This window comes from Otolemur garnettii, unplaced genomic scaffold (assembly GCF_000181295.1).
Source record: "Otolemur garnettii isolate 467f Iridium unplaced genomic scaffold, OtoGar3 scaffold00046, whole genome shotgun sequence".
In the NCBI taxonomy this organism is placed as follows: domain Eukaryota; kingdom Metazoa; phylum Chordata; class Mammalia; order Primates; family Galagidae; genus Otolemur; species Otolemur garnettii.
Genome location: NW_003852441.1, coordinates 7,101,206 through 7,128,734, shown reverse-complemented (window position 1 = coordinate 7,128,734; position 27,529 = coordinate 7,101,206). Strand labels below are relative to the sequence as shown.

The 27,529-nt window shown below is 37.8% G+C and overlaps 1 protein-coding gene across 4 annotated transcripts in view; it reads left to right on the top strand.

Annotated features, from left to right (window-relative positions):
• The window catches only part of MAP2K4 (mitogen-activated protein kinase kinase 4), a 153,229-nt gene that overhangs the window by 70,829 nt on the left and 54,871 nt on the right, over nucleotides 1–27,529 (top strand). For 3 of the 4 annotated variants that reach the window (XM_023514067.1, XM_023514069.1, XM_003791083.3), the window contains 2 exons: nucleotides 6,053–6,227; nucleotides 19,788–19,907. In XM_023514067.1, coding sequence (XP_023369835.1) covers nucleotides 6,053–6,227; nucleotides 19,788–19,907 — 295 coding nt within the window. Of the gene's footprint in view, nucleotides 1–3,003; nucleotides 3,891–6,052; nucleotides 6,228–19,787; nucleotides 19,908–27,529 lie in introns of those variants that run through there. The other variant, XM_023514068.1, reaches the window with a different exon arrangement.

Below are 27,529 nucleotides of genomic sequence, written 5' to 3'. Positions count from 1 at the left end.
AAAAAAAAAAAAAAAAAAAAAAGAAAAGGATTGTATGTTATTGCCTATTAAAATGGCATGAGGAAGAAAGTTGCTCTTGGCTGGATATATTGGGGACCCTGGCGGCTGGTGCTGCTAAATCCCTGTAGTCTTTATTGTAATGATGTGGATTACTGTAATGACTACTGTATTAAAACATGTTAATTGAAATTTATGAAACAGGGCAGCACCCGAAGCTCAGTGTGTACATACACCCAGGCTGGCGGGTTTGAAACAGCCCGGGCCTGCTAAATAACAATGACAACTGCAACAAAAAAATAGTTGGGCATTGTGGCAGGCACCTGTAATCCCAGCTGCTTGGGAGGCTGAGGCGAGAGAATTGCTTAAGCCCAGGAGTTTGCGGTGACTCTGAGCTCTGACGCCACGGCAGGCACTCTGCCGAGGGTGTAACATAGTGAGACTCTCAAAAAAAGAAAGAAATTTATGAAATAGTAGGTGTACCACTTCTATAACCTATTTAGATGGTACAGGGAAAGAAAATACAATATACTGAATCATTAATAATATTGGATTCTTTTTGGGTTATGATGGTTATGATGTTTCTTTTTTCTTCTGCCTGTGTAGCTTTAGGAAGGATTTGAGATGGGGTAATCCAGTTGTGAAAACAGATTCTTGTTCATGTCTTGCTGTTGAATTTGCACAGCAAGCATGATGTATTTAGTAGAGGGTGTGTGGAGGTAGACAGTGTGGCTGGAGCTATGCAGGGTCACCTTCTTAGCTTTGCCACTGTATTTAAAAAATAAGGCCACTTGCCTGTATACACATCCCTGGACAGCTTTATTAGACATATTGGGTAGAAATAACAGCTTTTCTCAATGCCCAATCTGATTATTGTTTTGGAACATTATGTCATAGTTCTTTAGTTTTTTTTTTTTTAATCTGCAGGTTTTCAGAAATTTATAGATTGGTCAATGTAAGGATGATGACTAAAACACTGTAATGTTGATTTAATATTAAATAGTAAGTGGACACATGGTCATTTCTGTGCAAAAGGTAAATCAAAAAAGTAGTCAGAAGGAACTTCAGTGCACATATATAGGCTCAAAATGTATAGTTTTCAGATTTTCATGTAGTGAAATACATTCTTGATTTTAAAATATAATTTCTGGGCTTGGTGCAGTGGCTCATGCCTCTAATTCTAGCACTCCGGGAGGCCAAGGCAGGAGGGTTGCCTGAGGCCAGGAGTTTGACACCAGCCTGAGCAAGAGTGAGACCTTTTGTGTCTGTTTAAAAAAAAGAAAAAAGAAAGAAAAATTAGTCAGGTATGGTGGTGTGCCTGTAGTTCCAGCTACTTAGAGGGCTGAGGCCAGAGGATCTCTTGAACCCAGGAGTTTAAGATTGCAATGAGCTATGATGGCACCACTGTACTTGAGCCTGGGCAGCAGAGACTTTGTCTCAAAAACATAAACAAAAAAATATGTATATAATTTTTGTACATTGAATGAGACTTGTATTATATGGATTCAAGCCCTTTGTTAAGTATTCTACCTGTAATCTCCTGTGTCTCACAAAAGTTACATTTACAAACATATTTCATTTCTCTTGACTACTCACAGCATCTGTATCAGTTGTTTATTTCTTAGAGTTTTCTCTAGAATATGGAACTGCTGAATCTTTGGGAACCAAGAGTTATTAGTAGGCTCTAGGAAGTCAGGAACGCTGGAGTTGAGTATTCTATTCAAGAAAATGCTTTTGGTCTGTTGTCTGGAACTGGCGTGTGGATTTGAAGACATTTAGGCTAAGGTAGTAGCTTCATTGTTATCAAGAGTCTACAGTGCTTTTATTTTCTGCTCCATCATTCTCACGACATTATTTCCATTCTGAAGGGCATTGGGGATGTCTAGAGTTCTAGTCATTACCTACATTCCAGGCAATAGGAAGGAGGTTAAGGGAAAAGAAAAGCACCCTTTTTTCCAGCTGAGTCAGCTCCCTTTACATACTGTCATCATTTTGCCACCTCTAACTGCAAGGAATGTTGGCATCTTAGCTCAAGCTGCCGTAAAAAGTTACCACACACTGCATGTCTTAAACAATAAAAACTTATTTCTCATAGTTCTAGAGCCTGGGAAGTCTAAGATCAAGATGTGGCAAGGTAGGTTTCAGTTTGAAGCCTCTTTGATTTGTAGGAGGCCACCATCTCACTGTGTCTCATATAACCTTTTCTTCCTGCACATGGGAAGCAAGTGGACTCTTTGGAAGGACACTAATGGTATTGAGTGAGCAGCCCACCCTTCATTACATTCATTTAACCTTAGTTATCTCCCTCTATATCCCTATCTTCAATACAGTCACATTGGGGGTAGAGCCTTAATGTGTGAATTTTGAGAACTTCATAGCAATTGGGAAGTGTAGCCTTTTATTGGTTGCAATGTGTACATTAGGAAGGATGAAGAGGGGAATGGATGCTGGGTGGCAGTGGTTACTGTCACTGGGGCTCTTGCCTGGGTCTTCCAGGTGGAAATGAGGAAGGAGTTTGGAGTCAGAACCCTATGGAGTGTTCACTAAAGCAGGTAACGGTGGCTTGTTTAAAATTATGCCTAGAAAATTATAAAGGAAAAGGTGAGGGATATTTAGGAATTTTGTTTGATAAAATATATTCCCTGTTCTTAGGAAAGTCTATCCCAAGGAGAAGTCAGATAACTTTTTTAACAGTACAAAGATTAAGGTTTTTTTTTTTTTTTTTTTTTTTTTTTGAGACAGTCTTCCCATGTTACCCTCAGTAGAGTGCCATTGCATCACAGCTCACAGCAACCTCAAACTCTTGGGCTTAATCAATTCTCTTGCCTTAGCCTCCCAAGTAGCTGGGACTATAGGCACCCACCACAATGCCTGTCTATTTTTTTGTTGCGATTGTCATCGTTTAGCTGGCCCAGGCTGGGTTTGAACCCACCAGCCTCAGTGTATGTGGCTAGCGCCGTTGCCATGGAACTGTGGGCGCTGAGACTAAAGATTAAAGTATCAAAGTATTCTTTAAAGTATTAAAGATTTCTTTAATCTTCTCAGGGGATATGTTTTGTATTCATATTCTTTCCTAGGCCTCTTACATAGTTTAGGACAGAAATTGATTAGACTGATAGAAATCAATGATAAGGTTCAGGTTAGGCCTCCACATTTAGTCAGTCCAGTGTTATATCTGTGTAGTTCTCCTCTGAAGCCATCATGGTTGGACTATTAAAGCAATAGATGTGAAATTGATTCAGTTTTAGAGGTAAGATTGCCAGGCCAGTATTAACGATGACTATATGAACAGGCCTTTGTGTTGTCTTAACCGTGGCATGTTTTTCTGTGATTTTTACAATTCTTTTTCTGTCTAAATGCAAAACTTAGAACTCTCAGTAGTAATCACATTCTTCTGTTCACCTTTTTCTTTTAACAGCTTTCCTGAACTCTGCAGTTTACACATTTATAATATACAGTTTAATTGCTTTTAAACTGTATATTTCACAGTTGTGAAAATCTGATACCTTATTCAATTTTTGGACATTTTCATTAACCTAAGAAGATACTCCACACCTCTTAGGTTTTAACCTGTTCACTTTAAAGAAGAAAAGGGACTTTATCCAGAAACTATATAAGAGACTACAGTGGGTTAAACTATTAGCAGAGATAGAATACTAAAATTTGATCTTTAAAGTAATAGACGTAATATTGTAACTGTTTTCATTCTATGATTTTTATATAGTAACATTATTCATTTCATTTGAGTTCTCAAGAATGCTTGTAAGAGTGTCATATACAACATGATGCAATTGTAAGAGCGATGTTCCATCATCTTTGTTGGTTAGAAACAAGTCACAGGCCTCACCCACACTCAGAGGGAGGAGCTTACACAAGATGTCAGCGCCAGAAAGGTGGGCATTATGAGCACCTCTTGGAGTCTGTCTGCTACAACCATTAAACTAGTGAATACTTTTAAAATGCTGCTTCCAATTTGCAACTAATTTTATTAAAATTAACTTTTCCCAGTTACCCTCATCAGTAGACTGGTGCTGTAGATTTTAGTAGTGATTAAACAGCCATCAGATTGTTATTGACTTGCCAGTGACGATAGAAAAAATAGTCATTATGCTTGGAACTTCCTTATGTTAGAATGTTTCTTGAAGTAGATGTTAACCTATCTACTTCATGAAAAAGATGACTGAGAAAATTTCTATTCTCTTGTCTAGACCCAATTTTCTTTTTCTTTTTCTTTTTTTTTGAGACAGGGCCTCAAGCTGTCGCCCTGGGTAGAATGCCGTGGCATCATGGCTCACAGTAACCTCCAACTCCTGGGCTCAAGTGAGTCTCCTGCCTCAGCCTCCCAAGTAGCTGGGACCACAGGTGCCCGCCACAACGCCTGGCTATTTTTTTGTTGCAGCCATCGTTGTTTGGCGGGCCCGGGCTGGATTTGAACCCGCCACTTTAGGTGTATGTGGCTGGTGCCTTAGCCACTTGAGCCACAGGCGCCGAGCCATAGACCCAATTTTCATCTTAAAAAGTTAGTTCTGGCTTCACCGATAATGGCCACTTATGGCACTGATTTCTGGGCTGCTTGTGACTCTGAGTATCAAATACTTATATACTCTAGGGTATCAAGTAATATGAGTGAAAGGATTTTGGACTGAAAAGTACTTGTGTGAATATAAACTGATGCTATTATGAGTTATCAGTATTATGATGTTAGACTCTTTTCTTTGGGATGCTAGTTTACTAAGTTGTTATCTACACAAGTGTATCAATCTTTGAACTGAAACTTCGCATTTTGTTTATTATTAATATTAGTATATATAATTAATGCGGAGGAAAGACTTTAAAATTCTTAGTATTTTTGAGAACTTTAAAAGTAGCTACGGAGAACAATTCTAAATGAAGAAGATACTTCTAGATTTGGGAAGAAGAAAAATAAATGACCAAGCATGTGAACTTTCATTGTTTATATCATGAGATCAGAGTTTAAAAGAGATTCAGATCATTTAGTGTGAAATCGAAAAATGCAGTTGATATTCAGTGAACTCTTTCTCTTTATGCATGTTGTACCCTCTAGATTGATACCATTGATTCCTACACTTTGGAGTTTGTGTGTGAGACAGAAGAGAACAAGAGAGAAACAGATTTTACATTTTTCATTGGGTTTACTTTTTTACAAAGAATAGTTAGAAGTTAATACTTTGGTCTCTAAGCTGAGATTTTTGGAGGTGATCTTGGAAATGTGTAATGAGTCAGCCGTTCTGTCCACTGGTCATTTCACTTTTCTCCTTCTTCCTCTGTCTACTGAACAGTAGCTGACAGGCTCAGGTGGAATAGCACATGACTGTTTCTCTGGGAGCCACTAGCTGTTCATTTAACTCTTCCCCCATCTGAGCTTACTATTAACAAGGACAGGTTCATATACTACCATACTAGTTATTGAACAGGAATCACCCAGGGAATCTTTACAAATACTGTCTTCTGACTCCTATCTTCAGGAGAAATTTTCTTGGCTAGGCAAGACTAGAGAAATTTTCTCAGTCATCTTTTTCATGAAGAAATATTGTATCATAAAGAAGTTCCATAGTTTGATTGCTGTGGGATGATACCTGAGCATTGGGAGCCTTAGAGAGAGCTAGGTGTACTAACTAAGGATTGAAGTTCTGGAATAATTAATGTTGAGTAAGATAGGATAAAAACTTTTTGAAAATGAGGTTTGCAGCTTTTGGGATTCTCACTTAATAAAGCAGTTTTGCAAATTTTGAATAAGATCTTCTATTTGGAAATGAAAACTGATCAGAATTAATTCCATCAATAAATGGAAATTTGGTTTTATGAATCCCATTGAAGTTATTGTCTACTGAGTACCTAAATTTAGGTCTTTCTTAATTCAGTGTGTGGAAAAACAAGGTGACACAAACAAAAAATTCCAAAAACCTGGAGGTCAGGCTGTTTCAGTAACTTATGAGAAAACAAATTTTCCCACACATTAATCAGTGCTAGCTAAAAGAAAAAAAGTTAAAATCTATTTAAAATGTGGAAAAATTGCTTCCCAATATTTTAACAGAGAGAGACTGAGAACACACAGCATTGAGTCATCAGGAAAACTGAAGATCTCCCCTGAACAACACTGGGATTTCACTGCAGAGGACTTGAAAGACCTTGGAGAGATTGGACGAGGAGCTTATGGTTCTGTCAACAAAATGGTCCACAAACCAAGTGGGCAAATAATGGCAGTTAAAGTAGGTGATGCCACAATTATTTTTGGTACTTGAATGCATTAGGTAAAATTTCATGGTGCAATAATGCTACTATTGTTCTGTTCTTTCTTTTGTGATAAATGTGATAAATGTTGAAAAATTGTTCCTTTGACCTCTTTCCGGGTGTTTTGTGTAGAGATTGTCTTATTGGTGGCACGTTTTCTATCTCCTTGGAAACATGAGTGTATGAAGTGTGCATGTCCATTGCATTTTGGGCATGATGCATTAACATGTTTTAAACTTCAGGCCCTTCTACTGCCAAGGTGAGTTTGGGCTGGGCGGCCGCACCCTGGGAGCAGGGCAGTGCTGCACCGAGCCAGGCGGGAGCTGGAAGAAGAGGCAGCGCACTGGGTTGGGCAAGGTGCGGGGCTAGGGCTAACAGCAGTCTCACTGAAGGTTTCCTGGAAACCACACACATGCTGTTGCCACTAACCTCAACCTTACTCGGTCCTGACCAGCTCGGCTTCTGTTTGTTTATCTCACCTCTCCTCAGTACTGCCCTGTTCCCTGGTTTTAAAGTTGTATTAAAATGTATATCTTGTGATAATGTTGCGTTCTGTCTTTATTGTGTCATGCCATGGTAATATGTTCATTAAAAAAATTAATGACCAGAAATGGAGATTTGCCCATAGACTAGCAAACTTATGTTGATTCATACCTGTAATGAACTGGTAGTCTCCATTTGGCCCCTGGTAGGCTGTGTAATTGTAATTTATTTGTCTGTCTGTTTGAATGTTTGACAAATATTTGCTCTGTGTAAGGTATTTCAGAAAAGTCAGCAATGAGGGATGGGGGACACAATTTACAAAGAAGAAAGGAAAAAGCCAGCTATGGTCATACCCTCCTTAAACATAAAAAAAATTCCTATGGGAAGAAATAATGTTCTAGTTTGAAAACTTGAGAATGGGTTTGCAGACAGTCTGGTCATTTTCCTGTTAATCTCCTATTCTGAAAGTTGGTCAGAGTGGCTTGATAGGAGGAGGGGCCTTAGTTTTTTTGACATGTGGGAATAGATTTGTATCATACAAATGTAAAATATTTTCTTTGTAGAAGTCTGTTGTGAGCCAAATCTTATAACTATTACAGTCTCCATTGCTAAGCATTTCTCTTTGCTGGGTCTTATGAAAGTACTGTTAAATTAGTGATGGGTAAAATATTTATGATTCTTTCTGTGGGTTCCGAACTGTGTTTTTATAATGTGGTGAGAACAAAAGACTTTTCATAGGAAGATGTGTACATACGCAAAATTTTGCATACAGTCGGTGGACCTCTAACGATGCATAGGCTAAGACTTGTGCTCTGAATTATCTATTAAAGTAAAATATTGTTTTCTTGGAATGTGGAATGATTTCTCTATTCTTATTATGTGTCAATGCAGTATAAGAGGAAAGAGTCCTGTAGATTCTCCTGGATGAGTGTTACATTGCCATTACGTATTATCTGTAAGCGACATCCAGTTTCAGTGGCTGGGGCTTAAGGGAGAGCTACCCTATATAGCTGAAATTCTGAGCTTTTCCCTAAGCACTAGGGAAAATACGTTAAACAGTCATCTGCTTTTTTCTGTTTGTGCTGTGTGTGCTTCAACTACGTTCATCAGCATCGTCAACTGTTCCAGTACGATGGATCAATTCTAGTCTTGGTCAAAAGGTTTTAAAGGTAAAGGAGTTATTTCATTTTGACATTTAGAAAAGTTTTCCCAATGACTAATCTGATGATATTTTAAGTTATATAATACTTACTCAAGTTTTGAAGGAACTTAAGAGTGAAAAAAAGGAAATTATTGTTTACCGTTTGTAATCTGGCCATCATCGACAGCTACTGCGAGAACCCTAGTTGAAATGCTGTTAAAAATTTGAGAGGTACTTCCAAGGCTGGCAAGGGACCTGCAGACTGGTCATTGTCACATCTGTACCCACCAGATGGGACTGCCTTCAGTTCTTGAGCAAGTATAGCAGTTTGGTTCAGGGAGGATGGTGTATGACACACCAGCTAACATACAGGTGGGCTGTACCATTGGATTCCGTGACTTCAGTAATATTAGAAGAATAAGTGTTTTTGAGTTTATATATGTTAAAATTTGATACCAACTGATGACTGGTGAGTGCTGTCTATGCATTTAAAAATGTATGTATTGTTGGTTTCTTCAGAGAAGCATAGTCTTCCCTCATACCTGTGAGAGTTTATTCACTCCCTCCTTAGGCACATAGAGCAGAATGACAAGCACACACATACAGCAGCACAGGGTGTGACTGAGGAGTTCAGATTTTATAGGTAAATCAACTATTAGACAATGGTTCACATGGCTGAGAACTTTTCATTGTTAGTGAAATGAGACACTTGTTGTGGCTTTATGCTGGCATCTTGATTCACTCTGGTGATAGAGAAGGATTACTTTACTAGATACTCAGTCTGTCCTGGGAATTATCCGTAAGTTGTACTTGCAGTATCTATACCAAGTGAACTGTGGTATTAGCTTGATTTATTTTTTTTCTTTTTATTATTCTTCATGGTTAGTTTTGAAAAAGTCTTTTCCCAAATTTATTTTGCTACATATAATAAATGTTTGAAAAGGGAATTCCTAGTTACCTGAAATAGTTATCTCAAAGACTTCATCTAAAGATGAAGAAAAAAGCAAAAAGCTAGCTATGGTCATAGCTAAAGATGTAATCAATTCAGGGAGGTTATATATATATATATATATATATGAATTACACTTATAGTAATTTCATGACCTTTGGCCTGATGATAGCTCCCAGGCTGTCAGCGAGGTTCTGGGTGGTGATTTGAGATGTGGACATTTTTAACCCTTCAATTTTAATTGCACATGGGAAACCAGGTCTTGCTCTTCTGTGAGTAGAGTAGTGTACTACCATTTTATCTCCTGTGCCTAAATGACTGACTGTGTCTCAGGGCTGCCCAGGGCAAAGCCATTGTCTTGGAGCAGAAGCCTGTGCAAGTAACATTCATTTAATGCCCTATTTTTGCATGATGGTAGTTTTAACCAGAAGGAAAAAATTAGACATGAGCAATCATGTCCTTTAAGTAAACTAGGTGTCTCTGCTTAGCTCTCTGGAAGGGTTAATTGTGGTGGGGTAAAGACCAAATGTTTGAAGAAACAATTGGGGTTAGGTTTCTGAGCTAGGGTTAAAGAAATTCAGTTCTGGGAGAAACACCTAGCATTGTTGGGGACCACACATGATCTGAATCAGGATGTCCAAGCAAATGTAGGGACACATGAGAAAAGAGAAAGAGCAGGTGAAGTATCACAGTTGAGACCCGGGAGCTGACAGTGAGTGGGATTGCAAGCACAAACTGTGAACAGGAGAATGACTGTGAACCTCCAGAGTATGACAGTGCCCTGCCTGTAGGGGCAGTTCCTCATGCTTAGAGTACCAGCTTCCCTGTGGTTTTCTGACAATCCCATGTCCGGATTGACTTCTTGAAGTTTATGCACGTACTTTCTGTATTTATAGGCTATGTGAGAAAAAGAGGAGAGTGGCAAACAATGAATGAAAGGGACAGGGATTGTAAGGGATGCGGGTGCTGTCACTAAAGATGGCAGGCGGTGGAAATGCTGAAGTAAAGTTGTTGTCTCACTGGGAATCGAATAAAATTGAGCAGCTAGGTGGGGATAGGAAGATGTTATGTTAAAGTTGTTGACTATTGATCCCTGTAATTTTTCAGTCTTTTGCTTGAGAAGTTATCTGGGCTAATTAGAAAATCAGCTTGGTTGGTTGGGGTTAGGTGCTTGGACTGGACTGAGCTGTATGTATGTAAGGGTTTCAGGTGTTCTTGCTGTTGGTGGCCTGTCTCTGACTTGTTCATTGGCTTTCCATTCCACTTTTTCTACTCTCCTGTTTCACTGGTGTAACGGTTGCTGATCCTGGCTGGTAACCTGGTCTTGATTCCTGCCTTGCTGCTCTCTGTGGTGTTTGCATTTTGACTTCAGTGTCCCTGACCAGGAATTGAGACCAAGCCGAACTCTGAAGCGTGGTGAGAAGGACTGCCCTCTTCCTTCTGACAGTGTTAGCAGCCTGCAGCCCAGCTCAGTGTGGAGCTTTCACCCGCTGGGTGCGTAGGCCTCCTTCATGCAGATGCTGTGGCAAGTGTGAGAGGTCAGGGATCAGAAGAGTGTAGCTTGGCTTGTTTTCCCAGCATTGTAGGGACCATGCCACTTTGTCCAAAGTTTCATTACTGAATGATTTCTGTGGTGACTTTGATGATGATTAGAGGAGGAGGATCACTTTAGTGTTAAAACATTGATCTTGCATATAGTTCTAAAAACACTAGAATTGATATTTGGCAGAGATGGCCTTAAATTGGAAAACATCCTTTTTTGATGCTATAGACTGCTTTCTTAGGCAGTTTTATTTAATATAAGACCAAAGTGATCTTCTCTGATTATCCAAATCATCTGTGGGATGCAGAAGTCATGGCTGTGCTATTTATTTATTTATTTATTTATTTTTTGAGACAGAGCCACAAGCTGTCCCCCTGGGTAGAGTGCTGTGGCATCACAGCTCACAGCAACCTTCAACTCCTGGGCTTAAGCGAGTCTCCTGTCTCCACCTCCCAAGTAGCTGGGACCACAGGTGCCCACCACAACGCCCGGCTATTTTTTGGTTGCAGCCATCATTGTTGTTTGGCGGGCCCAGGCTGGATTTGAACCCGCCACCTGAGGTGTATGTGGCTGGCGCCTTAGCCACTTGAGCCACAGGCGCCGAGCCTATGGCTGTGCTATTTAAAGATAGCCTGGATTCTAGTATCTGTTGTTGCTGTTTCACTGGCAGATTGTGTGATTTAGTTAAGACGTCTACAGTTGACTTAGTATATTGTTTTATGCTTCTGATTTTGCTTGTGCTGTTGCATATGAAAAGTGTAAGGGCACAGATTTGGGGACATACAGGGCTGCCCTCTAGTCAGCCTTGATTCTGAACTCAGATCCTTGGTATTGGGGTTGGAACTCTGTATGTTTCTTTCGTTGTTGCTCCAAGTTAGTGGTTTTCAGACTATGGGTTCTTTGTATTCACAGAAATGTATGTGGCATTAGTAAGCACAGCAGACAAAGGTAGTGCTATTCTGGCCAAGGTAGGTAGGGGATAGGAAGCAGAGAGTCTGCTGACAGACAGCACCAGCTCTGGGGAAGTGATAGGGGTCTGAGAAGGACAGTGGGGAAGTGCTTGCGCTAGGTGAATTTTAATCAACTACTGTATGCTTCTGAACATTCTGAATATCTAGTTTTTGAAACCACCTACTAGCATTGGGTTGACCTAAATGAATTGTGATAGCGGACTATATTCCATCTTATATTGTTATTGGGGAGAAAAACCTGTCTTTCAACACCTCACTCTACATAGAGGTCATCTGAACCAGTATTTGGTATACTTCCTGTGTTTTCTACCACTCTCTGTTGCCTCATGGCCACACCTCTGAAGTAGGTTAATTTGTATATATTAGGTTTCTACTGTTATCTCAGCTTATTGTCATGGATACTGGAGTGATGATCTGTTATTTATGATCTTTAGACCCTTACAAATTTCAGTGTTAAGGTTGACATCGTGCTCTTTAAAGATGATGCTAGTAAACAAGAATATGATACCACACTTCTCAGAGTGTGTCAAGATGGTTCTGTTAAACTTTGTCTTCAGGGTGGCTCTTCCTGTAATGTAATACAACCTATTCTTTTGGAACTTACGACTGTTGTGCATAGCAGAAGGTAATGTAGAAGGAATTAATTAATTGGACCTCAATATCCCCAGTGAGAAGAATGGAAAGTATTACTATTAATTAATCAATTAATTAGGGGAAGATACAATTGGGATTTCATTAAATTTTTTTTTAAAGTTTTGGATGATTTTGCAATTAAGATTTAGCATCCTCTGGCCTTAGTAAAAGCATATGTGCTTTGTAATTTAAAACAACTGACTTAACAGATACTATTTGTTATTTTTTTGATGTGCAAGGAAATTTTTTATCTATGATTAGAATTCTAGCTACCTTGCTTCTTTTTACTATTTATTTTGGCTAGCGTTGCCACCTGCTTTGACCTCGTTAGTGATGTGTTGTGATGTGAGATACAATGGGCATTTTTATGTGTGATTGAGTTAGAAAACTCTAGCACGGTGATTTTCAACCAGGTGTGCAGCCACACACTGGGGTGCTGTGAGAGGATCTTAAGTGTGCTGCAAAATTTTTAAAAGATCATAAAGTTATTTTTGAAAGACATTCAAAGCACAGTAAGTATAATCTGTTTTTTAACTCTTTTTTTTGATCAGCACAATTTAAGTGTGCCGTGCAAGTTTAACTATAGGTTCAAGTGTGCTGGGAGATAAAAACAGTCAAAAAACACTGCTCTAGCAGCTAAGGATGAACTTGTGCAGCAGGGATAAGAGTCTTGATATATCTGTGGGATAGATAGAATCTTTGTTTTGCCACTCAGGTAAGTAAGAATGCCTAAGCTTGGCCGGCGCCTGTGGCTCAAGCGGCTAAGGCGCCAGCCACATACACCTAAGGTGGCGGGTTCGAATCCCCAGCCCGGGCCTGCCAAACAACAATGATGGCTGCAACCAAAAAAAAATGGCCGGGCGTTGCGGTGGGCGCCTGTAGTCCCAGCTACTTGGGAGGCTGAGGCAGGAGACTCACTTGAGCCCAAGAGTTGAAGGTTGCTGTGAGCTGTGATGCCATGGCACTCTACCCAGGGGGATAGCTTGAGGCTCCGTCTAAAAAAAAAAAAGAATGCCTAAGCTTTCCTGTGGTCCAGATATACTGATGTGCTGTAGTGGTTTTCAGGATTTTCTAACTTTATATTACTGCTGAATTTTGGACCTTTCTGCTAGGCAAGCAATATATTTGTTCATAAGGATCAGAATAGTGGTGACACTTGGGATCTGAGTGTGATCCTTTCTGTCCTATCCCCTATATCACTGAGTTAAGTTGATCTGAAGTCAGGTGTTGACTGACAGTGGACTGACTCCCATTCAGATTTTATTCATAGGCGCTAACAATTAGCAAGGAACATGTAACAGTCAAGGGTGTGTTTATGGCATAGCAGTGTAGATGTTTGTAGATTGGAGGAACCAGGTACATTTTCACAGTATCATTATTGCAACTATATTAATTAAGGTAGTTTTTGTTCTTTTTATCTTTTGGTTTTACTTGTAATACTGTTGAATCTCTCTCATATTACTCTTTATTTTCTTTGGAGAAGAGTTCTAGCTGAGGGCCCACGTTGACATGATTTTTATGTACCAGTTCTAAGATTTCTGCATGGTAGTAAGGTATTTACCGGTGTTTATGTGGTATAAAACGTAGACAACTATTATCATGAGGAATTTTTGGTTTGATTCTTGTTCTGGGGTGATTATTTTAGATATCATATTAATTTGTCAAGACATCTGACATACTTGAAATACAGAATACAGATTCTTTGGTAAACTGTAGGTGGCAGTAAGAGGATGAGCTGTGTGCACTGAAATACCAGCCTTAGCTGTTGGTGGTAGCAGATCCTGCACAACTTGATGAAGAGTAAATGTCCTCTGCTGTTCTGATTCTGGTTGGTGGTAAATTGAAAACGACACTTTGCCTTGCTAAGGGTCAAATTGCTAGTAGCTTGTATCATTTTACTCATGTCAATTTGTTTTAGTCAGTGCCTGGGATAATCTCTGAAGCTCTATACTGATTTCCTCTGTGGTTATTAAATTCATCATCTTACTGAGTTGTACTGTTTCTGTGCCGTAATTTCTAAGCAGAGAACTCACCTCTCTTCCACTCTGGAATATTCCTGCCTGGTTCCTGACTTCTCTGAGCCCCTAAGGATGAACCTGTGCCTCAGGGTTAGGAGGTTCTTACTTAGCTCTCATTACCATGTCATCCTGCCCTCTGGGCCTCACCTGAGCCATAACAAGACCCAGCGTTTTTCGTGTGTGGATTTAGCCACCGTCTACCATGACTGATGGTTGTGCCCTTCCATGTCAGTTTTCCATTTCTTACTCTCCTTACATCTCATTTTCACCATATGTTTTCTTCATTTCAAAACAAAAATAGTATCAGGTAGAATCGATAGCCATATTAAGTTTGAGTCTATTGCTCTTTTCAAGTTAGTCTAGGACATCACTACTTTCTAAAGTCAGTTTCAGGATTCCTTAGTTTGTTTGTTTGTTGATTGATTGATTGATACAGAGTCTCACTCTGTCACGCTGGATAGAGTGCCATGGCATCACAGCTCACGGCAACCTCAAACTCTTGGGCTCAAGTGATTCTCTTGCCTCAGCCTCCCCAGTAGCTGAGACTACAGGTCTCAGCTAGCCCAGCTAGCCTTTCTATGTTTAGTAGAGACAGGGTGTTACTCTGGCTCAGTCTGGTCTGGAACTCCTGAGCTCAGGTGATCACCTGCCTCAGCCTCCCAGAAAGCTGGGATCATAGGCATGAGCCACATCAAGGAGTGGGATTAGCTCACCCTTTAGTTCTTGATTCCTGACAGGTTTGCTGATGACTCATGTCTGTTTGACCTGGAATGTTCAGATCCTAGGAACTGACTCGCTCTGGAATTACTATTTTTAATCAAGAGCACATACAACTTTTCATAAATTCTTTACTTTGAGTCTTTCTATGTAATGGCCTATGTTGCCTTTCTTCAGGCAGGAATGGGGTCAGGTAACCCAGAGAGCCTCCTCACATACACAGTGCATGAGAGAGAGCTTGTCATCCACCTGTCCTCATAGCTTGACTTGGTAGGACAAAACACTCTGGGTTGATCCTGGGAGAATCAGTAGTTATAACAGGACACAAGCAGCCACAGAATGGGTTGTCATTCCAAGGCAGATCCTGGTGCTTTGGGATAAGGTTGTGCGCCTTACCTTTCTAGAAACTGAGGTAGCTTTTAGAATTCTGACATGGAGATAGAAAGGTTAATTCTGAATCGGAGTGAGTGGCAAAGACGACTATCACAATCATCTAAGTCTTTCCTGAGCACCTAGGCAGAATGCTTTTTGGTGACCTGCTTCTTAGGACTCTCCTTTTTTTGTGTCCTCTGCAGTTCCACCTTTTGCCGTCGTGCTGTTAGCTTCCCTTGTGATTCTCATTGCCACACTGGAGTCTTCCTGCCCTTACTGAATAGTGACTGCTTCATCATCATGCCCGTTCCATCTGTTTCCTCTGTGTCTTTCTCACCCCTGAAAATAAAGGTTTAGTAAAGAAAAGGAACAAACAAAATAGCATTATGACTGCATTAAGGCAGGCCTGTGGGAGTGTGTGCTGCCCGTCCCCATCCCTCCTCCTGCCTGCTTCCTCTCTGCCCTGACCACCCCAGTCCTTCACTGGGTTCAGTTTTGTTAGTTCCCCTAAGCCTTTTTCTTTATGCCAGTGTGTACTTGAAAGTTCTTCACACTTACTGATACCAGTTTTATTACTAGCCATTCATCGCTGATGAGAATCAATACATTGTGTGTGTGTGGGAGGTGGTTTGGGAGGGTGTGGACACAGGACAGAGGGTTGTGTTAATGGGAGAAGAGACCTCCCCTGGGATCCGTCCTCTCTGTAAGATTAGAGGACATCTAGAACTAGATCACATTTATGTAGTTTTTCAGTATTAGTATAAAGGTTATTTATATTTTAAATTCAAGTTTTTTAAAATAGAGGTATTCCACATAAAGCTCAGTGTAAGCTGTCACCATTTAAATTTACTAATAACCTCTAGATGCCATGTTGCATAAAAAGAAGGAAAACAAACTTTCAACAGTTTGTTGGTATTTGGGCCATTTTTGTATAATTGAGACTATTCTCAAAGTGGATATTCCTGTGATTTTTGATGAGCTAGGAGATGGCAAGAGGATCCTTCCTAACTGGTAATTTTTAGCATGTGGTGTGGGTCTTGTTAACTTTGTATCACTACAGCCTAATCCATACAGACCTGCAAGTATCTGAATTTGTGGCTGTTCCAACCCAATGGCTTGAGTTGGACCGGCAGTTTAGAAAACTGAAGCTCTTTGGGATTTTTTGAAATTGGATAACCCTGTGTCTATAAGTGACTTTTCATTGGTGTCATTTTGTCATTTCTGACCTGTGTTTATATGCTGTTCTTATTGGTATTTACCTGCTTTAAACCTTTACTAGGGTTATATTCAACCTTGAATACAGATTTGAACAAAGGTTTTTAGAATTTTAACTTCAAGTTTATAAATTTTTTCACTGTAAAAAACTACATATATATAAAATATATAGTAGTAATTTTTTGTTTTCATTTTAAATGTTTTTTTTATGTTATGTTCTAAATAAAGTAACACTTGAAATAATCTGAAAGTACTTGTAATTATTGGGAAAAGAGATATAGATTGTGTTTCAAGTAATGCAGTTTAATTTTTCACAAGGACATGTAAATAACTTAAGCTAAGTTAAGAAAATAAGTGACAAGAGAGTTCAGTAACTCCATAATAAATAAAGAGAATGACTTTGATGAGTTCTAATAATTTAATAAAAATAAAACTTTAAAAAAACTTAACGTTCTTGAGATAATTTTCTTAACTATTTTGCGGTCTCCTGTGGGGTTTTTATTCTCTTTATTTTAAAAAATCAGCCTTACTTAACTTTTGAATTTGTAATATCAATAAATGAAAATTTCCTGTTATTCAAAGTTTTTATTAATAGATTTGATTTCTGAAAATTGTGATTACAAGAGAATTTCAAGTAGTGTAATTGACTTGCCTTTGGTACTTGGATTTTTCTATGGCCTCTGTTAAGGGCAGCTTTATAAAGGGTCATTGACACGTTCAATTTTAGGTACTTAGGCTTCTTTGCTATTAGAAGGTCCTAGCCTTGCTTGTTTCAAGTAGTAGAACTCTTTCCCATAGATACTATTTTGATATTCTGTTAGAAAAAGTTTCCTGGTAGTGTTGTTTGTAATTATTCTCTAGTTTGTATCATTGATTATGGTTGGGTATTCTCCAACTTGAATTACTTACTGAGTTATTGAACTAAAGTAATAAATTAACTAAATAAAAAAAATAAAAATAATAGATTAACTAAAGTTAATGCTATTGTAGGTATGGCTTGTAGTTAGTTAACAGCCTTTTGAGGTCCTTGATGCCTTTTAAATTAGTTTAAGTTTATTAAGAGTTAGCTGTACTTGCTCATTCTCATACACTTGAAATGTAGTATCACAGCTACTCTTCTGCCCACTGCCATGTACTTGGGTAAAATGCTTAGAGTGTGAAGAGGTATTAATCTGCTGAAAAACATCCAGGAATAATTTCATGTTAGAACAGTAGGCCATCCAGCGTTCCATGTTCTGTTTTATAGTAGAAGTGGCATTAAAGAATGTTATAGATGAATCGAATTCCCCACCATACTGATGATGTCAAAGATTAGAGCTGGACTAGGAACTCTCTACAGTCTGGGTAATAAAATTTTCTGTCTTTCTATCTGATTTATTTTTGTAGAGATGGCAGGGCCTGACCCCAAGCAGTCCTCTTACTTTGGCCTCCTGTAAGTGGTGGAATTTCAGGTGTGAGCTATGGCACTCAGCTCAATTAATAATTATGTCAAGGGTTGTCTTAGATAAGAGTCAGATGCTGAGACTTCAGTAATGCTTCTAGATTATGTAGTAACATATATCAAAAACAACAGGGAATTTGGAAGTTCGTTCCCAAAAGTCAGTTATTGGTGATAACTAATGAGGTTTTGATTATGATATACTTTCTAAGAGTTGAATATAAATATTTGTACAAATGTAAATTTAGAAAACCATGTAAGAAGCTTCAAGAAATAAGTAAAGTGGCAAACAGGACATCTTATGATACAGTTTTCTTGTTTTGTAAGTATGTGTTTTAGTACATTTACATTTGCAAATATATTCATCAAGGTAAAGATAGGGGAAAAAATACATTTCTCAGCCTCTTATAGTGGGATTTCTTTAGTAGGTGGCAGTCTTTCCAACCAAAGGATCATTTAATTTTTCATCCCTGCCTGTCTCTAACAACGTAATCTCTTTTAAATTTAGTTATATGGAATGATTAAGATTCTTAAAAAATGACCACCTTTTTAAATTAGTATTTTTACAGCCATACTTTTAGTTATTTTCTACAAAACAGGCATAAATGCAGTTAAAATGTTTATTAAAATGTCATGTTTTGAACAAATACAAATCATGTCTATGGACTATTTTGACTTTTTAAATATATCCCTTTGAGCAAACACTATACTGATGTTGATTAAAACTATTATCAATCTCCAAATGATGAAAATACAGAAATGAGAGGGATTGAGAAAGACAATTTTCTTAACTCTAACAGAACTAGTCTTATTTGTTTCCCGTTATTTTTTCCTTTATCTGGGCAGTGATACTTAATGTAAAAGCTTTAGATAAATTTGTGTATACAAGACAGATGCCAATTAATTTCTTTAAACAACCACTTGTTTTCATGTCAATGGAATACATCTTTGTATTTTTCTGTGTCTCTGACTTCCCTTCTGTAAAATGGGCTCAGGAATGTAATTGACTACCTTTAGCCCTTTCAAGAACATTGACAGATAACCTTGAAGTCTTTGGAAGACAAAATGCCTCTTTGTGTATTTTTTGATACTTGCCTTGTAAGTATGTGCTATATATTGTACACAGTGGTGCGGTGTACCACTTTTTTATGAGAACGGAAATTGTTTGCATGCTTTATGTTAAACTAATTCCATACTTAAATGTTTTATAATTTCTGAACTGGATTCATTCCTGTCTCTGGTGCAGTGAGGTCTGCTCCTCTGAATACCTCTGTGTTCTGTTCCTTACTGGGTGGGAGGTGAGGGCACTCACTCCCTTGCTGCGGGTCTGCAGTGTATGGAATAGGTCTTCGTCAGCTTAGGAATACATAGAAAGAGCGCCTTGTTCCCTAATTTTTAGATTTCTTCCACAGGTTTTTGCTGCCCTTTAAGCTGACTCATGGCCTGGAGAGTCACCTAGAGCTTTCTGTTTTTAATGGGTAGGAAGTGTGGTGAAAGGCGAGAGTGCTAGTCTAGCACTGGGAGACCTGGGCTCTGGTCTGTGTGCTGACCCAACTCAGTGCTCTCTCTTTCCTGTTCTGAACTGTTTCCCATCTCTGAATGAGGATGCTATGGTATGAGGATGTTAGGGAGTGAAAAGGGATTTTCTTGTGTTATAGATGCCTAGATTTCATATAGTTCTGAAATGGTGATTAAAAGTATATGTGAAGCTACTTATAGTTCTTCATAGGAAAATTGTTACAACTCATAATGATTTGGTTTATTTTTGTACCCGAGGGTTAACTTTCACTGCTCAAGAACTTTATTGCATAACTTTCAGTGTCTTTAGTGAATGCCTGTTATTACAAAGTCCTATGTCTTTAAAGAATTCCTAAGTGTTAATTTTGTTAAATTGTCTGTGATAAATATGTAAACTATAAGGAAAGATGATAATTTTCATGTCTGGTTAGTAAATAGTAACCAGAAGTTTGGCTGATAATTTTCAGTCTTGTAGAGGTTTTTCTCAAGTTTCTAAAATTGTTTTATGTTTTTATGACATCTTTTCTCATTCTTTTCCAGAGAATTCGGTCTACAGTGGATGAAAAAGAACAAAAGCAGCTTCTTATGGATTTGGATGTAGTGATGCGGAGTAGTGATTGCCCATACATTGTTCAGTTTTATGGTGCACTCTTCAGAGAGGTAGGAATAAACTTTGGGTTTTAGCCAATGAATGAATATCTAGTTTGGACAAATAAGATGGCAGGATTATATTTTAATCTTTAGTAACATACATTAGAAATAAGTTAAAACCTCAATGTTTTATATAGCCATGATAATCAGCACGTTAACTTCCACTAATTTTCCCTTTGGATGAGCAGTGAATCTCATATATACGTCTGTGTGTGTGTGTGTATTATGTATGTGTTTTTGGCTGTCATTTGTAAATCCCTTATTTTCTTTATAGATAATTTCTGTTCTTTAAAAATTTGAAAAATCAGCTGACATCTCAGTTAACAGTGATTTGCTGTAGGTTTAGATTCTCTTTTGGCCTCTTTTAGATTCACCCTCCACCGCCCCCCCCTTTAAGTATTACTTATTTCTAGGAGCAACTGTATCTGCGATTAATTTCAATGTTTACTTGTCTCTACCCACAATCCTCAGATACACCCATCGGACAAGGAAATTAACAGTTACAATAGAAATTACTTTTTCTGTCATCCAGATGTTTGTGTATAACTCCCATGTCTTGGTCTTATGGTCACGTTTCTTCTTTTGGCTTCTGGTTATTCTTTGTACCAACTTATGCAATCACTTCTGCCTCCAGCTGTCGTTTAGCTGCCTAAAGCATGGCAGTGAGCTTGGGTGGGAGTAGACCCAAAGACTTCATGGGTTTATAGACGGTCATCAAAAATTGTGATACTTCATTTCTTGAGTAGGACTTGAACTGAACTGCTAAGCATTTTAAATACTTTTAAAAATACCATTCTCATTTTGAAAATTAGGATGAGCTATTGAATTGTTAATGATCCAGTAAGAAAAACCCTCCACTGATTTCTGCTTTAGGGGACTGAATCATAGAGTATAGCCTCTGGCATTTTGTTGTTGGCTTTAAAAATAATATTTAAAAAAGAACAGGGCTTAATAGAGCACTGAATAGAAATATATGGAACCTTAAAATTAGAGGTTAGTCAGTTAATCTTCAACTTCATTCTGGGCAGCGCCTGTAGCCTAGTGGTTAGGGTGTGGGCCACATACACTTAGGCTGGCAGGTTTGAACCCGGCCCGGGCCTGCTAAACAACAGTGACAACTGCAACCAAAAAATAGCTGGGCATTGTGGCAGGCACTTATAGTCCCAGTTACTTGGGAGGCTGGGGCAAGAGAATTACTTCAGCCCAAGAGTTTGAGGTTGCTATGAGCTGTGACTCCATGGCACTCTACCGAGGGCGACATAGAAAGATTCTGTCTCAAAAAAAAAAAAAAAAGAAAACTCAACCTCATTCTGACATTTTTATTTATTTTTCTGTGCTCTTAATAGGTAACTAGTAACTGGAAGTATTTTGCTTCTCAGTAGATTGCATTTTTTGTTAAATAGTGATTAACAGCTGTTAATTCTAAACTTAATTTTTTTCAACTTCTGTTAATTGCTTTTTAGTGACTTGGATATTCATTTTTATGACTGGATACTTTGAATTTGTTAACTTTCTTCATCATTTCACAGAAGTATTACTAGGTTACTAAGTCTGAAAGTACTAAGTATAAGTACTAAGTTTGACAGTTGAGATCTCTGACATTTCACTTTTACATTTCTTGGGTGTCTTTTTGTGTGTGTGTGTGAAGGTACATCTTCATTCTTTTAGATGCACATTTTGGCTTGTGATATATATCAAATTTTGTTTTTTGAGCAATATTTGTGAAACCATAGATAAGTCAAAAATTAGTATTCTTTTTGGATACAAGTTCTACTGTGGACCCAGTGCAGCATACACAGCTGAAATGATCAACCAAATGTTGGGGAAGAACGTGGCTAATGAACATACCATAGTACGTTGATGGTTTGAGGAGCTACCTTCTGGTGATTTTACTCTTGAAAATGAACCATGTGGGTGACCTGAGACCAAAGTGGATAATTATGAATTGAAAGAAGTATGTGTGAATTAGCAGCAAGGTTTGATGCTACTATTCTAACAATATCAGACCAATTGAAACAAATAGGCAAGGTAAAGATAGATGGGTTCCACGTGAATTAAATGAGCATCAAGAGAAATTGTCTTAAAGCTTATTTTTCTTTGCTGATACAATATAACGGCAGACCATTTCAACACTATATTGCTGCATGTGATGAAAATGGATTCTTTCTGAAAATTGCAAGCATTCAGCACAATGGTTGGATAAAGGTGAAGTGCTGAAATACCAAACCAAATACCTACATAAACTCATCAAAGAAAGCTGATGATCTGGTGGTCCAGGGCTGCTATTGTCCACTATAGCTTCCTGAAACCTGGTCTATCGGTTACAGCGGGTGTATGCTGCAATCACCTGCATGAAATAATGAGGATGATTGTGATGAAGCAGCTGGGATTGGTCAGTACAGACAGGCCAGTCTTCTTGTAAGACAATACTCCCACAGGCAGCCCTACTCAAATTATAGAACGTGGACTTGGAAACTCTTTGTCATCCACTGTATTCACCAGACCTTGTACCAACTGACTTTTTCAAGGCTGTGGATCACTTCCTGCCAGGAAAAATACTCAGTTCTCAACAAGCTATGGAGAATACCTTGAAGCTTCTTTACTTTTGGCATTTTAGCCATTACAGAGGCCTCTGTTAATAGGGCAAGACTGTTGGTAGTTTAGGCGCCCACTTTGATTAATTGTACTGCTTCTTGTTTGAAATATAATAAACTAAACTTTTGATTTGAAATTGGATATTTCAGGTTAATTACCCAATATATCATCTCAATATACAGTCATGTGGTCCATATGTATGACTGTGTCCTGGATCTAAATATTATGTCAGTTTACTCTGTAAGATCATGAACCTAGAACTTTCTTCATGTTACACTGGAATTTTGCCATCTCCTCCTACATCCATCCCCAGACTGTGAACTTATTCCTCAAATCTTTAAATCCTCTGGCTACTTTACTCTTTATATTTTATGTAGAACAATAGTTATTTAGGGACTGAAGTAGATTTTCTCTCCTGACTATATTGCACAGTCAGCCTTTTCAGTGCTGCATTTATTATCACTATTGACTCTCACTGGCTAAAATCACCTCCCTAGAGCAGGAATATACCAGTTTATTCTCTCTTGTTCATTTATTTAATCATGCATTTAAGTACCCTTTAAACATATAGCCTCAGGCGAGGTAGGATGAAAGTTCAATTATGTGAAAAGAAGGCAGGATAAATAATGCAAACAAAGGTAATGAAAATTAGGTAAAGAAAACGAAGCAGAAAAGCTTAGACTAGTATCTGAACAGAATCCTTATAGTTTTTTACCATGGATAGATGAGTAAAATTTGGTGTTCTGTCAGCAGGGTTAAAAGGAATTGAGAGACACAGCTAACATCTGATTACTTTATAGTTTTCACTATATTGTCTTCCCAACAGTCATACGGGATTCGGTGGTATTATCCTCTTTCCTCAGAGGAAAATGAGATTTGGACTATTAATTTGATACAAGTCACACAGCTAATAAATGAGACAGATGAGAGTCCAGAGAAGGAAATCTCACTGTTCCTTCTATTTTATTATGTGATCCAGAGATGAAGAGCTTTCAGCTTCATTTTTTACAATATATCTACTTTTTTAAACATTGTAATTTTTAGTATGTTATAATGAAAGCTTAGGAATTACATAGTTATGCTGTATAAAGTCACAAAATGCCTAAATAGATGAGACATGAACTTTCTCCCCAAATCTTAGAATGGAATAAGTAATAGAGATTTTTGGAATAATAAAAGGTGAAGTTTTCAAAAAGTGGAAGGTTTACCTTTGAAGACTGAATAGTCAAAGTGTATTTCTTGAAGTCACAAAGGCTAAAAAAAGTATGAAATAGATTTAGCAAAGATGTAGAAAAACATTTTTCTTTTGAGGCTGATGACTTAAAAGCCTCTTTTTTGGTTGACATGACCTTCAGTTCCAATAATAAATACAACATTTTGGGTTTATGAAATGCAGTAATAGAAATGACTTTCTGTAGTCAGGGCATTTTATGTTACCTGCCACTACTGTGAGAGAGACAGTCTTTTAACTCCTCTCACTGTGAGAATCCCTCAAAGGATTTCATTTCACATAATTAATGTAACCACATGACTTCAGCTTTTGGTTTGGTTCAGGCAGCCAGCAATGGAGGAGCTTAGGAGAGATTCTTTGTCTTATTCTTGCAGCTACTATATAGATATTAAGCTTGCTGTTGGGTAATATTGAGCCTCTCCAAGATCTATAACTTTATTAGGAGCAGTCAATTCAAATGTTTAATTCTGGAGTTGGTAATTAACATGGTGTCATTGTCTGCAACCGCCTATGCTTCTTTCTAGGATGGAACTATAGTCAAATAAAAAGCTCAAAGTACAACTTAGATTTTATTTAGATAAGTTATTAGGACACTCAGTTGCACAGGTTTTTAAAAGTCATTTCTAGATTCTCATAGATGAGGGGATAAAAAAGAGCTTGTAATGTTGAGTAATGGAAGTAACTTTTAGTCTGTAGCTTATCAAAAGGGCTCTACCTACCACTTATCAATGCTGAAGCCTACTATCACTTAAAAAGTTCATCTAGCATGTGACATTGGAAAATTTAATAGCAAGTAGGTCATTATTTCAAACATCTTTTGAGGTTGGGAAATCTAGTGCAGAAAGTGCTGTTCTGAGTAACTTGTGATTATATAAATTCATCACCTTATAGAAGGCAATGAATGATAGTAGCTGAATTCAGTCACTGTCCCTCTTCTGTCCCTACTTCTACCCTCTGTTCCTGACTCTTTCCTTTCTCCTTGTAAGGTTTAAATGTAACTTGTAGAAATAAAATTGACAACTGGTCAACCCCATGTATTTTACAGTGTACATTTTGATATGTTTGATCAAATGTATATACCTGCAGAATTATCACCAAATCAAGATAATGAATATACCCATCACTCACAAGTTTGCTTGTGCCCTATAGATAACACAGCTTTGCTGTCCCGTCCTCAGGCAACTGCTGACATGCTTTCTGCCACTATGAATTTATACTTTGCATCCTCTGGAGTTTTATATAAATGAAATCATACCATATGTACTTTTAAATTTTTTGATTTGTCTTTCACTCAGCATAATTATTTTGTAATTCATGTTGTACTGTGTATTAAGTTTGTTCCTTTTTGTTGAGTACTTTAATATTCCATTAAGTGGCTACACCATTGTTTGTTTACTCATTGACCCAATGATGGACATTTGGGTTGTTTCCAGCTTTTATCTTTTGCTAATGAAGTTGCTATTAGCTCCATTCAATCAGGTTGTTAACATTTTGTACTTTTTTTCATAAGGGTTTTGCTTATTTTGTTAAGTCTTTTCCTAGGTGACTTAGAGTTTTAGTTTTTATTGTGAATGGTATCTTTTTAAACATTTTATTTCTAATTGGTTATTGTTGGTATATAAGTATGTTATTGATTTTATCTAGAGTTTGTCTTTACAAACCCATATGTTATGTTAGTGGTGCAGTTTTTCTTCATCTTCCAGCTTTTTCAGCAGATCCACATTGATTAATTTCTTTTTCTGTAAGTTGTCCTGTCTTTCCTTTGAACATGAAAGTAATGTTACTGCCACTACTGTTTCAGGCAGCTCTGACCATTTCATTTTTTAAAATTGCCACTCAAGATAGCCACTGTCTAATCTCATTTGTAGCCAAAAGGAATTGCCAGAGAGATAAGTTTATGTTAGGTTATGTGCCTTAGAAATGAAAAGATTTCCCTGTCTGGAGCTGCCTGCTCCTATGTGCCTCTTTCTTCTCATCTTCAGTTCTCAGTTTACTTCTTACCTTTATTCTCCTGTTCCTGTGTTCTTTCTTTCCCCTCTTTTGCTTGTCCATTTTTTCTACTGCTCTCTGTCTTCAGTTTTGTAGCTGTGGTATTTAGTGCTTGGCTGACACTTTATTTTGTGTTTTACACATAGTAACACATTTGACCTTTATTACAGTCAGTAAAGGGCGGTGGAGCAGTCTCTTTTCATAGATGAAGCAGGAAGGAGGTCCAAGCTTATACATATAAGTAGGAAGTAGGGGAGCCTGGATAATGCAGGCCTTTCAGACTTGTAACATCAGTAGTCTTTCCTGTTTGCTCTACACTGTTGAGGGTAAGTTTTTTCCTACTGTTTCTCCAACTACATAACTTAAATATACCATATTTTTCTCTAATAAAAATTTGAGTTAACATACTGAGGTGGTGTCTTTTAGTTTAATATAAATTGAAGTGTGTGTCCTGGCTAGAATGCATTACCCAATCTTTTGTGAGAGATTCTTCTCCAAGATCACTCTAAGGAAAAAGACTTAGAGAAGAATGACTTAAAGAAGATATAGGTAAAAGTTCACTATGTTACATGTGCTTTACAAAAATATGTTAGTGTGTAGCCATGAAGCTAACATGAATGTTCTGGCCGACTGTCCTGCTGTAAGAGTGCTATTGCTCAGCTCAGTATTTACCACAGCCTGTGTTCTCTCTACATGTGAGTTAAGTATCCATGCATTGTAAGTGTTGATGAGAGAAACTGGGTTCTGTTCACTGGGTCTCTCACTAATTAGCAGTGTTGTTCTGAGGAAGCCATTTTACCATAACTGGCATTGATGTCTTAAATAGTCTAGGTCAGGCTTGAGAGAGAGATTAGTGGGTAGAAAATCTCTGAGCATACAGCTGGATCCATAAATTTTGTACCAACATACAAAATTGTTTATAGGATAATTTTGTCATTATCCTGATGGTATTTCTACTTTCATTAGAGTCTTCATATTTCTTGTTCATTTGCATCGTATGGAGTTATAATCCTCTTATCTGCCTGTATTCCTCAATTTTTCTTGCTGAGCTCTCATGCATACCTCTCATGAGCTGGATAGTTTTCAAGAAATGCAACTTAAGACAGTCCCTCTAATAATTGTACCATTCCCTTTTGTGGTTTCTAATTTTGTTTAATTTTTCCTTTTTATAATATATAGACTATTTAAGTTGCATTCCCAGTCATGTATTCTATCAAAAGGTATCAACACATTATTTGTCTTGTTTTATTGTCAAATTGTGTTCAAACTGGTTTAAAATCTTTGATTAATGTTCCTAGCAGTGTTTGTATCCCTTCCTTTAACACATACTCATTGAGCCCCTGTTCTGGTGGAGGTTACATTCTATTACAAACATAATAAATTAGTAAATTATACAGTATATTAGAAGATGATGAGGGCTTCATAAAGCAGGTGAGGGTAAGGAATGCCACATGAGGTGACTTTCACTTTGTATTAGTTGGAGTACCCTCACTAAAAGGTGGCATTTCAGTGCAGTGTTTTGAAGTACAGATTTTGCTTTATATATTTCTGTGTTTTTTTTCTTCCTCCTCTTTTTTTTCTTCACTCCCCCCAATTTGAGAATCATCTGTTAGTAAGAATGAATGGTTTTCCACTTCCTATTTTTATATTGCATTATGGCAAAATTTGTAATTTTTTATTTTAAATTTGTTTTTTATTAGATCATAATTGTATACATTAATTCTCTCATAGGATACAGTGTGTTGCTTCTATATGCAGTTTGGAAAACTCTCATCCAACTGGCTAACATAGCCATCATGTCTTTCTCATAATTGTT